At 51.8% G+C, this 13,791-nt stretch overlaps 2 protein-coding genes across 2 annotated transcripts; one reads left to right on the forward strand and one right to left on the reverse strand.

Annotated features, from left to right (window-relative positions):
* The first annotated feature begins 254 nt into the window (after positions 1 to 254).
* Positions 255 to 3,605, forward strand: CD3D (CD3d molecule). Its single transcript, XM_009274427.2, has 5 exons — positions 255 to 404; positions 1,595 to 1,807; positions 2,312 to 2,443; positions 2,874 to 2,917; positions 3,307 to 3,605. Exons 1-5 carry the CDS (start codon positions 332 to 334, stop codon positions 3,367 to 3,369), a joined length of 525 nt encoding a protein of 174 aa, XP_009272702.1. The 5' UTR covers positions 255 to 331; the 3' UTR covers positions 3,370 to 3,605.
* Positions 3,606 to 7,799: 4,194 nt separating this feature from the next.
* On the reverse strand, positions 7,800 to 13,111 carry CD3E (CD3e molecule). The gene is made up of 8 exons (XM_009274428.2): positions 13,053 to 13,111; positions 12,829 to 12,938; positions 11,348 to 11,368; positions 11,029 to 11,049; positions 10,300 to 10,497; positions 9,367 to 9,519; positions 8,224 to 8,270; positions 7,800 to 7,887 (listed from the first exon to the last, which is right to left on the reverse strand). The coding sequence occupies exons 2-8, from the start codon at positions 12,875 to 12,877 to the stop codon at positions 7,831 to 7,833; spliced, it is 546 nt and encodes a 181-aa protein (XP_009272703.1). The 5' UTR covers positions 12,878 to 12,938; positions 13,053 to 13,111; the 3' UTR covers positions 7,800 to 7,830.
* Positions 13,112 to 13,791: the final 680 nt, after the last annotated feature.

The following is a 13,791-nucleotide window of genomic DNA, read 5'->3' on the forward strand; positions in this document are numbered from 1 at the left end:
CGGGGTGACCCATGCCTGCGGGGGGGCTCCCTGGTTGCTAGGGGACCTATGGCTGCCGGGGGACACATGGCTGCTGGGGGTCCACAGCTGCTGGGGGACCTGCCGCCTCAGGCCCAGCTGTCCTCCCCTGCTTTTCCATGAGCATCATGGCTGGGGCAAGGAGGCAGGCCCCGGGCACCTCAGACATCCCCCAGCTGCTGGGGGAGGGAGGCTCCAGCCCCCGGCATCCGGTACCTGACAAAGATCTCGGGGCGGGTGGCGCATCGTGGCGAGGAGCTCTCTCCACGTCCTCTCCCCTGAGCGGAGGGAAGAGCTGCCACCGCTTTGTGCCATGTGGAGGGCAAGGGCCCTGGGCGCCTGGGTGCTCCTCGCCAGCCTGGCCGTGGCCAGCTGGGGTGTCCGAGGTAAGTCCCTGGGCGTCAGTCTCTGCCCGTAGGCTGCTGCGGTGCTGTGCCCCACGGCTGAAACGGGGGCGGTGCCGCGCAGACCGACGCGGTACGTGGAGACCCCCGGTGTGGTGCGCCCGAGGGACCCCGCAGAGATGGCGAGGCTGGGGCTCGTCCCGCACGCTGCGGCGGGTCAGCAGCGGTGCCCGTTGGGCACTCGCCATGGTCCCTGGAGACTGCCACCCATATTGCTTACGCCACGGGCCTCTCTGCGGTGGTGGGAGGGTGGCTGGGAAGCAGGCCCCCGCGGCTTGCTGGGGTTTTCCATCGCGGCTCCTTGACGTGGGGTTCGTAAATGTCGATGCGGAAAAGGGAGAGAATCAGCGCGATGGTTCATGAGGACAGGATTGCTCTGACGACTCTGCCTGCCCTGGACCGTCGCTGTGACAGCCTGGAGCTGCATGCGTTACTCCGTGGCTCTGTGATGGCTCAAACCCGCCTTGCAGTGACAGAGCCTGTAAAGTTGGACTTGGCAGTACCGTGGCATTAGACCAAAGTAGCTGTGGGCTTTGTGCCCGGCACAAATATGCCAGCAGGAGAGACTGTATTCTGTACTCTGCTCCAGCGCTCAGCAAATAAGACAGGGAATTTACTCTCCATTTGCAGACTCTGAAGGTGATGCCTTTGGGCCAAGGAAGCAATTCTGTGTGGTTTTTTGCATGCTTTTCACTAAAACTGTTTTTTACTACTGGGTAAAAACCCAAAGGGGTTTTTGCGTCCCCATTTGGGCTCAGCTCCTGTCCCTGCTGGTGGAAGCATTTCACTTTCTGTTGAAATGTCTCTCACTGCAGTTACGCTTCAATACCAATGCAATCTGTTTGTGGGATGAGGGTCACGCACATACAGTCTGAATGGAGTCCAGGTAGATGCCCGATTCCAGTTAGTTTTCACTCTAAGGGAATTTGGATCTCTAAACTACCCAGAGCTGCATTAATGTAACCAGCGGTTGAAGACTGGACTACTTTTCTGCTGGGTAGTCTGCTTTTCCCAGAGTTTTTAGTTTGCGGTGTCCTTTCCGCTGCTCAGGAGACAGCCTAACATGATGCTCTCTACACTAGCCATCTCCATGAATGAGATCTCTGAGCTCTGTACCGCCGTGAAGGTTGAGAAGTCAGCTGTGGAGCTCTCTGCTTTCCTTTTTTTTACAGGACAGAAAGTAATCGTGAAAGAAGCCAGTGGGAAGGTGTTCCTGCAGTGCGAAACAGGCAGCCAAAGTGAAGTCATGTGGCTGAAAAGTGGGAGTAGCATAAGAAACGCAACACAGCTGGACTTGGGTGCAGTTTACGATGATCCCAGAGGCATCTATAGCTGTAAAACAGAAAGCGGAAAGGAAGGCCCCCGCCTCCAGGTGCACTATCGAAGTAAGCGTTGCAAACCTGGTTTCTAGAGCCAGAACTGCTTGGAGTTCTCACCCAAGTAAATTCTTGAGGGAACTACTGATTTCCCAGAGTTTGAGGGTGGTTCCACCAGTTTGTGGAAGTCCTGACAGCTCCTGTGCTAGGTTGCCCTTGGGAACAGCCAAGCTGCGTGTTCCCGTGCATGTGGTGTCCCCGTGAGAGCTCTACAGCCTCATTTAGTGCCATAACCTGGCACTCATACTGCCTCATTGGTAGCTGCTCGCTGGCCCTGCTGTGGCCTGCCCCGAGTGCTGGGGACACGTGGCAGCTTGCGCCACCGCCTTGAGTCATGCAGCAAGCCAAACTTAATCCCTGGTCTCTCGCCCTGGGACTGGAGCCTACCTGGACTGGCAGAGCTGGCTGAGCGCTTTGGGCTCAGACTGAGCCTGGCGGCAGGGCAAAGGCAGCCAAGGGGCAGGGTCCTGGTCATACACCTGCTTTCAACGTTTGTGTCCTTTTGGCTTCCAGTGTGCCAGAACTGCATCGAAGTGGACGCTCCCACCATCTCGGGGATTGTGGTCGCAGATGTTGTCGCCACCATCTTCCTGGCGGTTGCTGTGTATTGCATCACTGGCCAGGACAAGGGACGCATGTCACGAGGTGAGGGGAGAGCCCCGCTGGCTGCCCACAGGTGGGGACGGGAAGTGCCTGGGCATCTTTAGGAGCTGCGTGGTACCTAGGGACTTTCCATCACTGCCCACAGAGCCCAGTCACTGCAAACTGCAGGCAGCAGCCAGCACACAGCGCGTCTAGGGTAGGGATCCATGTAAGCACGCCGTGTACCCTTCCTGCCCCTAGCTCAGCTTCCCAGGAGAAGCCATTGAATGCACAAGGTTCACCAAAACATCATCCAGGGACAGCAGCTGGTGGCACAGGCACATCTGAGGCCTTGCAGGGGCTTCCCACCGAGCATCCCAGAGGAAGTAAAAGCACAGGGCTGAAAGCAGACGGCTGCTTGGGTTTGTTTGCAAATGTTCACCACACTGTCCATGACTCCCCTGATCCTTGACCACCTTCTTTCTTCATTTAGCTTCTGACAGGCAGAACCTGATTGCCAACGAGCAGCTCTACCAGGTGAGCATGGGCGCCCACGTGTGTGTGTGTACGTATGTGCGTGCGCGGGCTTCAGCACCTCTGCGTGGCATGGGGCTGCGCGGTGGGACCGGCGTGGCCATGACAGCACAGCTGCTGGGGGATACTCGACGCCACGAGGCACTGAGCCGCATTGGAGATTGCTCTCTGCTGGGGCATTTGCAGCCGCCTCCTCCTGAGTGACCCAGAGGATGGGGCAAGCTCAGCTACCCCCTGCCTCTTACTCTCTGGGGTTGTTAAGCCCTGTGTGCCAGGAGGGAAAGCTTGCCAAAAGCTTGGCAAAGGGAGAGCTGGGCCAGCTTCCCCTGTACCCTCCCTCCCAGGGCTAGACAGAGACAGTTGCAGCTCATCTCGCCTTTTTTTTCTCCTAGCCCCTTGGCGAGCGGGACGATGGACAGTACAGCCGGCTGGCACCTGCCAAGGCCCGCAAGTGAAGTGGGAAGACACTGGGGCCTGTGACTCCTTCACACCAGGAGTGATATTACAGCAAAGCCACCGCCAGTGCCCAAGAGCACCGGTACCCTGCCCTGGCACTGCCTTCGTAAGCTCACTGCAGTGCGGGCTTTTGCCTAGAGAGCCCTCCGGCTCCTTGCCAGGGTGGGCTGCTTGTAGCACTCTGCTCTTTCCGTGACCTCCGGCACTTCTGTGTTCCTCTCATTAAAGATGAGCCTATCCCATAGCGTCCCTGTTCCATTGGTTGTGTTGAGGCCTGGGGAGCCGTGCAGTCCAAGAAGGTGAGCGCTGGATGTGAGCTGCCTGGATCCCTGCAGAGCCATAAGGCTCCTGCCTGTCCCGGTAGGACGCTGCTCTGCCGGTGCAGGCAGGTGCCTATGGCTGTGCCACCTCTCTGTGCCGGGATCTAAATGACGTCCGGGTGCATTGCTGAAGCTGAGGATGGGGGACCTTGTGAAGGGAGGAGATTGCCGTCCCTGAAAGTGGCAGAGGCTTTGTCTTATTTAACTCCCCTTCCAGAATAGGGAGCGGGGACACCAGGAACGCAGCCACACTCAGCAGGGTCTGAGTCACCCCTACAAAGTGCCTGCATGCCTCAGTCCCCTGGGCAGAGCTGAGGGGCTGGCAGGAGGACGTTTCCTCTGTACATGCAGGGTTTGGCATCTAATCGCAATCTGCAAGCCGCAGGGGCTTGCCAGGTCCCTGGCACCCAGCCAGCCTGCAAGTTTTCTCGGTGCTTACGGGAGCGAAGCATGAGCAAACAAGCAAGCTGTGCTGGCTCCCCAAAAGAGCTGCCGGGGGCTGGGCCCGAAGAGGAAATGGAAACAGCAGAGGGGACGAAAACTGCAGCAGAGACTGTGCAAAACACGTGGCAGCAGAGCTGGCCCGGCAGCGAAGGCTAGAGGCAGTCCACACTCCCCGTACCTCGGATGTTCTTGGGAGGCTCTCCCACCCTCCTCTGCCTCTGCAGCCAACCGGAGAGTGACTCACCTTTGTGACCAGGCCAGGGAACTTTTGTGGGGCGTTCGGCAACCCCTCTTTCAGGCTCCCTAGCCATCCCAGAGTGCTGAGTACAGGATCCAGACGAGCAAACTTTCAGAGCCTTTCCCAGCTCAACCACCGTTGCAGACACTGAGCAGCACTGGGTCTCCCCGCACCAACCCAGCTCCTCCTGGCAAGGTCCCCGCTCCCCAGCTCTGAGCAGAAACAGCTAATGTGGTCGGACTATGGCCAGAATGGGAGGCAGATAACAGACAGGATCACCTAGCAGTTAGAAACCTCAGAAACCGGGTCACCCTCCATGTGCCAGTTGCACACACCTGTAGGTTGTGTTTTCCTGCTTTTCTAAGAATCTGGGTGACGGGCTTTAGAGAGCACCGGGCTGTGAATTGCCTTGTGACTCAGTGGTACAAAGTAAGCACCAAAAGAGTTAACACTCAATAAAAGCTGGGCACAAATCTGTGACACCTCTGACGCAGCGAACAACATGTAGGCTGCGCAAAGCTGTGGGTGCACCCCATGTGCCCTTACGGGAATCGGTGTGTGATCAGCCTTGCGGACAGCGAACAAGAAAAGGACCTATTTTCCTATGGTGCTGGCTCTTTACGCGACAACGTTTTGCTCTTCACGGGAGCAGAATAATGTCTTAGTGGTTTTTCTGCTCTAACCTGCTCCAGTGAAGGGTGAGCCTGATAGAGCCGTTGCAGGTAGAATATGCCAATACCCACCTTTGGTCTGCATAGCCATGTGGGTAGGACCTTACAAAAAAAGTGACCACCAGACTGCCTAGTTCATAGCGCTTTCATCACCATCAGATCTCGAAGCAATGAGCAAAGGTGGCTAACCACACCCAAAGAGCAGGAGAAGCCGGGAGCAGAGTGGGTGGCTATGCTCTGCACAAATCAAAGACACAGCAGGGGCGATATTTACAACTCATCTATTTATGAGAGGCTTCTCAGCAGCTCACTCTTGGGAGGACAAAGAAATAATTCTATAGTGCAGCTAAGCACAGAGGCAGAGAGATGTTGTCACTGGATTGGCGCTGATCCCCCTGAGATAAGGAGAACGTGGGATGGCACTGGTTGGGGCAAACACTAGGCAAACATGCAGCCCCATGAATGGTGGCAGAAGCACTGGGCTGTAGCTCGAAGCAAAATTTAGACCTTGTACACCCAGAGCGGTCCGAGCTTCTCACATCCCATTCGTGGCAACGGGCTGTATGGCTGGGCTGAGCAAGCGTCCCTGGAGCACTGATGTTTTGCAGAAGCTGAGAACGTGGCCCAGAGTGGTTTTAGAGCTGCTGGGGGTTAGTGCTCTGTATCTTGCGATCTCCCTCCTAGATGTTTAGCGCCTTGTATGGTAAACCCAGCTGTGCTGCCTTTAAAACCACATCCTGCGGGGTAAGCACAGCAATCCGAAGCACGAAACTTGCTGGGCGTTCATCTCCCTGTGCTGAAACTCAAGGGTTAAACCACCCCCAGCCCCCATCACTGCTGCTGTTTCCTTTCTTTGGAGCTCTTGCTCTGCAGAGCAACAGAAATGTGGCTTGCTCAGCCACTGTTAGAGCAGAAACGTTCCCAGGCATCACAGCATCTCTTGGGCCTTTCTCCTTAAGTTACTACCTGCCCCATTGCTGCTGCTTTGGAAACCGCAGCTTTCAAAATCAGGCAGATTTAAAATCTGTATGTACAGTGAGCGCATGGGACCTCAGCTGTTTCACTTGCCCCCAGACAGCAGCCCCAGACTCGCTCCCCAGCTCCTGGTGACCCCTGCCCTGCTCTCAGGCCCCGCTCTCCTAGGCACGGCAGGGCATTTTTGTACGTGTAGTTGTCCCCTCCCATCCTGGCACAGTCTGCTCCCAAACCCCTCGTAGGCTGCTGCAAGGTGAGGCAACACAGACCCGCAGAAGCTCTCACTGTCTCGGACTACTCGTGACCTGGGAACTCCCCTTAACAAAAACTGTTTTCTTTAACAGAGACAAAACCACGGGGGAAATATTTTCCAATGCATGCCTGGGGGTGCTGTCTCTCATTTTATTAATATATTACAGTTTTAAAATGTATATAAAGAAGTTAAACCAGATCTTTGCCAATGGCAAAGAAGCCTGCCATCTTTCTAACAGAACCTAGGCAGAACTCAAGTTACAGAGCGGAGATGGGGAGAGAAACGGCAGCAGCAAAGGACAGATCACAAGAATCTCGAAGAGCAATAGCTCTGGAAAATGAAACTTGGCCAGCAAATGTACTTGTACACCCCTTAGGGTACAACACACTCAAAGGAATGTGTTTCTCCTAGACTACACTATAGACTTTCAATTCAAACGGAGTCCATGACGTCTCTGGGATGAGAAGGACAGCCTAGCAAAAGGGTTTGATGCTCTCTTGGATTTTGTAGGTCCCGGGCTTTATCTCTGTGGTCGCAATGCATTCATTTCAATTCCAGTGAACAAGCTGTTTCAGAGCAGAGTGCTAGTCCTGGGGCTGTCAGTTCCAATCTGGGAAACGTGAAAATCCCTGTTGTGCTGTCTCAGTCAGACTGCAAAGCTGATACTCATTGCTAAGTGGGGGTTCAAATCTTAGCTGAAATATCTAAGAGCCCCGCTATTTGATAGTACCAAAGATCTAGCGCTCAGCCAAGCACTTAAATTTCCTAAGAGGAGGCTTTCAGTGGCTTGGGAAGGCACCAAATCCCCATGCGACCCTGTGAGGACGTTCTGCCAAAGGTCTGAAACATAAAGGTCACTGGAGGCAAAGTGGTACTCAGCCCCACTCATTTCCTACAGAAGACAGGCTGGGGGATGGACAGGTCAGTCTGCATGTACCGGTAGAAGCGCTCCTCATATTTTTAAAGGAAAACTGTTCTTTTTGACTGAAATGTTTTCATTCAAAGCACTGGCTTTTGTATGAAAATGTACCATTTTGTTAATATACTGACTGCCTCTGTTCCTTTTGTTACAATCCTGGGCAGCAAAACTAAGATAGGCTATGAACATGAGAGCGGGACAAGGTCAGAGGCACGTCACTGAGAAGGACCCACTCTTTGCCCACTAGCTACCCAGGGAGGCACGGGGAGCAAGTGGAGGCACTCAGGGCAGAAGTTAAATGGGAGGGAAAACCAGAGCATGCAACTGGAGCAGAAAGAGAGAGAAGTGTGAGGGAAAAGGAGGCCAGGAACCACGAGTAAGGCTGCAGTCCTTTAATGAGAAGGAAAACTTCTTGCCAATGTGCTCATTTGATTCTTTTCCCTAACGTCGAACCGAAGGCCGAAGGAACACATCAGGGTGGGACAGCGGATGGCAGCAGGGTGCCTGCCTGCCCTGTGTAGCCGCCTGGCTTACCCCAAAATGCCTGGGCCTCAGCAGGCCCGCAGAGAACCGGTACCGAGCTGGGAAGAAGCGCTTAGCCCCTCTGCCGCTGTTTTCCAGCCTGTCATCCGTGGGAATTTCAGAAGCCCCTGGATTCCAGGCCTGCATACACTTCCCGCTGGCCCTTCCTGATGGGCTGTGGGAACAGCAGAGATGTTAGTTCAGGAATCCTTATTAACACACCCTCAAAGAACGCCAGGGTCTTGGTGCACACAATATGTGGAGAAAACTACAACAGAGAGAGCAGGTGTAGTGCTGCTGTGGAAGCGTGCACGAGAAGCTGCAGTTCTGCTCCCGACTCGCTGTGTCAGCACCAGGAGAAGGGGCTCCACCCTCACCACCTTTTTCCTCCGCTCCCAGGAAAGCCTGGAGGTTGACTGGATGCTTCTTCAAAGGAGCAAAAAGATTCCCAGCTCTGGCTATCCCTCCCCAACCAGCAAAGAGAGATGGAAAAAATGCCAGTTCTCCATACCTCATAGTCCGGGTTTGGAACGGGGGGAGGACGCTGCATCTTCTGACCTGCAACAGAGGCAAAGAGAGGTCATCCTTGGTGATGATTCATATAATACAGCACAAGGGACTTTCACGGAGATGATCCCAGGGCAATGCATACCACGGGTCAACTCCCACGGTTTTAGTATGAGCTTAGAGCTTTTCAAGACCCAACTGCTGCAGGCAGGAGGCCTTATGATCGTTTAGGAAGAAATCAGCTTTCTTTTGGAAAGGGTGAAATTCTAGCTTTCCTGGTTGTGAAGAAATACTTGAAAACAAGAAGGCCCCATAAGCACAGGCCCAGGCTACAGCTCCACAATATGGATACCAGCTCTATACTCCTCTGCCTCAGCAAGCTGCACAGGCGTGAGCACATCATCACATTTCTGTTGAACCCAGCACACGACTCGCACAGTAAGCGCACAATAGGGAATTCAGACCTGCTGAAAGATTTATATCAGCTTTGTGGAGGCTAGGGGAAAAGTGGCAATGCCTGATCTGCACAAAGCCTGGCTGGTGGTACATGTCTGATGGGCAGTCTCCTGGTACAAATGTCACCGTCAACACTTCTTGAACAAATCTGAACCAGCGTCGTGAGGTCACCACCCTGCATCACTTTACCCCGGCATTTATAACCCATGAGCCCCACTGCTGGCCCCACTGGGTCACCAAACCATGGCCTCAGAAGCCAGAAATTCAAATTTATAGTTTTAATAACACCACGATTTCTAATCACGTGTTCTGTGTGCGGGCCCGATTCTTGGTCTTTGATTGCCTGAGACAGCAGCTGAGTGGGCCAGGGCCAGACTGGGTTTGTGGCTACACTTGCAAGCTGAGCATCCGCCGTACAGCGTTTGCTTCAGCACAGACTCAACACTGCTGCATAAGAGCCTGTGAAATGGTTTCCTACGGGCAGGAAGCCTTTGACACAACACGGCAGCCGCACCCATCCCATACAAGAAGGTAGCCCAGAGCAACAGATGTGGCAAGCAGGAGCATTGTTTGGTGAGCTCTTGGAGGTTTGGGGGGAACAGAGGAGGCTCCGTCACTCAGCAGGGGCAAGTGCTTAATTTGGTGCTTAGCGGACATCAGGGAGAGCAGAAATGCCTGAAATGGCTCTTACCTCGTGGCCGACTGCCAGCACTAGCGCTCGCTCTCCCCTTCCTGTCTTTGCTGAAGTAATAGACCAGAATCAGCACCCCTAAGGTGATGAGAAGATCCGCAGTGATGATCCCTGTCACTGCCAAGGCATCCAGCTCCTCACAGTTTGCACACACTGCCAGGAGGAGAGATGAAGGTGCTCAGAGACGGGCACCCTTCCTTTCCAGCAAGGAAAGTCCAGGCCTCGCTCGTCTGCTTAGTGCTAGCAGAAAAGAGACAGTTCCAGGGGGGGAAGGAGAAAAGAGCAAACAGAAAGGAAGGGGGACAGCACAGGCCATTCTGTCCACCCTGCAAACAGACACAGGCTGGGGGCTGGTGTGTGCAACCTCCTTCGCTACCCTCTGCTGTTTGCATGGCCTGAGCCAGAGGGTGCAAAACATCTCCTAGAGCATTGCCCCCCTCTGCCTATGCTGGACTCTAAGGCCTGAATGCAGAGCAGCTGCCCAAAATTTCAAATGGCTCAGAGGCTTAAATCACTCTGTCAGGGTGGAGGTAAACTCCCCCTGGTTGACAGGTCACAGAAACCAGGCTGTGCTCTCCAGATGGGAGGTTTCCACTCTGCAAAATAAGAAATGCCTCTGGCCTTTGTGACAGACATTACTCTTGCCTTGTAGCACGGCAGAGTAATGTACAGAAAAAAGATCGCGTGCTGTGTATGTGGGAACCATTGACATGCAACTAGCTTGAGGACAGCGGAAGGGACAGGCATAGAGAGCAGGGAGATTCCTTTTGCCAAAAATGTGCTCTTACTGCCCACACAGAGCAGGAAGGGCCTCAGCAGAATCGCATTCATCCAGCCCAACAGCACTGAAAATCAGGTCTCAGCTCCTACTATCTGTCACTGAAATGTGTAGACTTTATCTTTAGCCTGTAGACTGAGTGCTTTTTCACTCACCTCTGGCATTCAGGTACATTTCATACTTCTTATCAGCTGACGAACAACTCACGTTGACAGGGGAGCTGTTGTGATTCTCTATAACGTGCTTCCTCTCATTGTCGTCTGATTTTGTCCCATCTAAGTACCAGGCTACGTTGCTTTCCGTCAAGGGACATGTGAGTGTCACCGTGGTTCCGGAAATCTCCACCAGGAATTCTTTATTGGAAGATGGGCCAACGAGAAGGGAAACCAGCATTACAAACGGCTTCTGAGCAGGCTTCCCTGCCCACCCTTGATCTCACCGTGACAGTTTGCTCTGCAAAATCTTCGATTTCATGGTGTAATGTAAATTCCCTGTGTATGTCTTCCGCATGCATGTTTTCCTTTACTTTTTTACACTGGTCCTTTGCAACACTAAACAGCATCAAAATGCCATTGCAGAGTGTTCAACTTTATGTCAGAGAGCCTGGCCACCTGCCATTCATTGTTCTGTTTACCCACATGCTTGCTGGTCTCTGCAAATGGCCTACCCTGCTTGGAGACCACTAACAGTAATTAGGGGCAACTCATTATAGCCGATTGTTCTGATCGGTGATGACAGTAGCAACTAACAGACAGGAAATTTTTTCCTCCTAAAATACTGCTTGAACTCAAATATTTCTGTCTGCCTTTTAGTCCTCACCTGTGAGGCATCTGCAGTCTTTATATCATGCTAAATAGTTAAGAATGCTGGTAAAATACACTTACCCTCCTGTGCTTCGATATCGTCTGCAAAGGAGAGAATAATGAGTGTTAGCAAATCAGCCCACTGTTACCTTACTGCTTGTTGCTGTTGGAAAATGCCCAACCCTGCTTGGGGATCACTAGCAATAATTAGGGACAATTCATGACAGCCAATTTTTCAAATCAGTGAGATCAGTAACAATTAATGAATGGGGAATTTTTCCTATCCTACAGTATTTGCAAAATTCAAATGTTTCTATTTGGCTTTTAGTCCTCACTTGTGAGGCATAGTTGATCTTTTTATCATGCTAGATAGTTAAGAATGTTGGTAAAATACACTTACCCTCCTGAGCTGCGGTGCCAACTACAAAAGAAAGAATAACAAGTGTTAAGTAATTTAGCTACTGATATATGCCTTTCCTACTTCAAGGTTATCCTTTCTGAACTCAGCTGCTTGAAAGAGAGGTTTATACTCCTGTATTTGTGCTAAAGGCATTAGAAGCATTCTGTTAGCTGAGACAGGATGTTGTTTTGAAATGAAGTCTTTTCCTTTGGAAGCCATTTTTAACATGGACTAACGCAGAATGGAAATTTGAATAATTTTCCGACCCAGTTTAGGAAGAGGGTTATTGCAAGCTGTACACCCAGCAACTTTGCTTTATTGTCACGGACCAAAGACTGCTGGAAAATCATGCCTGGTTTCTGCAGTAAGAACCACTGTCCTCTGCAAGAGTATACTCACTGGAGGATTGGACCCTGACGCTTGATTTAACGCTGTAAAGCAGTTTATCTGTGTGATTTTTCTCTCTTGGTAGGAAACAAGTAGCTCCACTGAAGTCTCTGGAGCTGAAGTATTACAGAAACAGCTTTTACGAGGTCTGAATCAGACTTGTGGTTTGCTTTAAAGACATTTGTCAATAGAAAGTAACATGAATAAATAAAGGAGTGACCGGTATTCACGTGTTCAGCGCTCTTGTCTCATCCCAGGTAATACTTGCTTTACAATAGGAGTTACTTGTAACAAAATTGTAGACTTGCAATTCCACAGGCAGAGGACTTGGCTGGAGAGAAGGTGATCTGATGCTTTTTTCTTTATATAAGATGAATTTAAATTTGAAAAAAGAACAGGCCATTGCTAAACCAAACGTTTTCAATCTTCTCAAAGAATAGCAGTTTGTATTTGCAGCACATTGGCAGAGTAGCTGTAGTCTTATCGCAGCATCTTTTAGTTATCTTTCAAACTTATCTCTCATAGTTACCAGCTTCTTTATAGTCTTTACAGATACTCTGCACTTCATCCTAAACCAGCTTTCTAAATGCTGGTCAGTTCAAACTGGTAACATGGAAATCGCTACCACTCCCATGGTATCACAGTGACTCTGAACTGAAGTTAGTTACCCGTGATCACAAAACGGTTGAAGGGAAGTGCATGAATAAAGCGTAAAAATAAAATTAAAGACACAGACCCTTGTAGTTCACACTTCTGCGGAAAGCAGTGCATCAAGCTCCAACCCTGCTGCATGAAGTTTGGAGACCAGGTGTCTTAGTGAATCAGCTAGTAAGCAAAAATTCACTAGGGACCTTAGGTTCTTTTCTCTAGCCCGAGAGGGTTGGATTCCCGTTTCTCTGTCCCTGCAACCTGCACTCTGAGGGGAACGCTCACTCTGGAGAGCAGCAGCTCCATAGGCACTGTACGTGCCAGTTGCAGAAGATGTGGCCGCAAGTACTTTGCAAAACCAGTCGCACGCCCCTATGCTTTCTCCTCTGCAGCCCCTGGGCAGCCACCCTTCTGGTCCCCGCAGGCTTCTGGCCAGCTGTACTCACCCACACACAGCAGGAGTCCCAGGAGAGGCAAGGACCTCTCCAACCTCATCCTTGTGTTCCTCCTTCTCTTGCTCTTCTCTACCACATCAGATTGGCATCACTGAGGCTGGCTGCGAGGGAAGAAAGAACACGGCTTTTCAAGTTCTCGCTTACAAGAAAGAGGCCCAAGATTTTTTCCCAGAATTGTGTACGGCAACGAACTGAGCAGTGCTGGGGAGACTCACCGTTTCCAGTGAAACGTGCAAGCAGCCAAGAAAGACACGGAACACCTATGATAAAATAAGCCCATGTCAGGAAGTGCGGAGGCTCAAAACGTCTTCACGGAACGTCATTGACAGCAAGGGGTGGCTGCTCTGCACCAGCCCGGTTCAAGTCTCAGGAGACCTGTTGTAACTGCCCTAGGAGCAGCAGGAGAGATAGATAAACAAGCCTGGATTAAATTTGCCATCAAGACCTTCCTAACAACTTTTCAAAGCGAGTGTTTCTGAAATTCAAACTACTGCAAGCAACTTAACATAGGAGGGAATAAACAAAGGAACCAGAAATGCTACAAGAAGCTCAGCACCTAGAGACGCTGTACGGCCAGCAGAAACGAGCCTGTAAGTGCCAGGCTGTAAAACCTGGGGGTTTGTCCTGGTTTCGGCTGGGATAGAGTTAATTTTCTTCCTAGCAGCTGGTACAGTGCTGTGTTTTGGATTTAGGGTGAGAATAATGTTGATAACACACCGACGTTTTAGTTGTTGCTAGGTAGTGCTTACACTAGTCAAGGACTTTTCAGCTTCCCCTGCTCTACCGACTGAGCAGGCTGGAGGTGCCCAAGGAGCTGGGAGGGGGCACAGCCAGGACAGCTGACCCCAACTGGCCAAAGGGACATTCCATACCATGGGATGTCATGCTCAGCATATAAACTGGGGGAAAGCTGGCCGGGGGGACCGCTGCTCAGGGACTGGCTGGGCATCGGTC

This window comes from Aptenodytes forsteri, unplaced genomic scaffold (genome assembly GCF_000699145.1).
Source record: "Aptenodytes forsteri isolate BGI_AS27 unplaced genomic scaffold, ASM69914v1 Scaffold752, whole genome shotgun sequence".
Lineage (NCBI taxonomy): Eukaryota > Metazoa > Chordata > Aves > Sphenisciformes > Spheniscidae > Aptenodytes > Aptenodytes forsteri.

Coding starts and splice junctions, on each gene's coding strand:
- CD3E (XM_009274428.2), bottom strand. CDS start 12,877: ATGAGGTTGGAGAGGTCCTTGCCTCTCCTGGGACTCCTGCTGTGTGTG. Junction 11,050..11,347: donor TGGCACCGCAGCTCAGGAGG/GTAAGTGTATTT, acceptor TCTCCTTTGCAG/ACGATATCGAAGCACAGGAG. Junction 7,888..8,223: donor TTCCAAACCCGGACTATGAG/GTATGGAGAACT, acceptor CTGTTCCCACAG/CCCATCAGGAAGGGCCAGCG.
- CD3D (XM_009274427.2), top strand. CDS start 332: ATGTGGAGGGCAAGGGCCCTGGGCGCCTGGGTGCTCCTCGCCAGCCTG. Junction 1,808..2,311: donor CCTCCAGGTGCACTATCGAA/GTAAGCGTTGCA, acceptor TTTGGCTTCCAG/TGTGCCAGAACTGCATCGAA. Junction 2,444..2,873: donor CAAGGGACGCATGTCACGAG/GTGAGGGGAGAG, acceptor TTCTTCATTTAG/CTTCTGACAGGCAGAACCTG.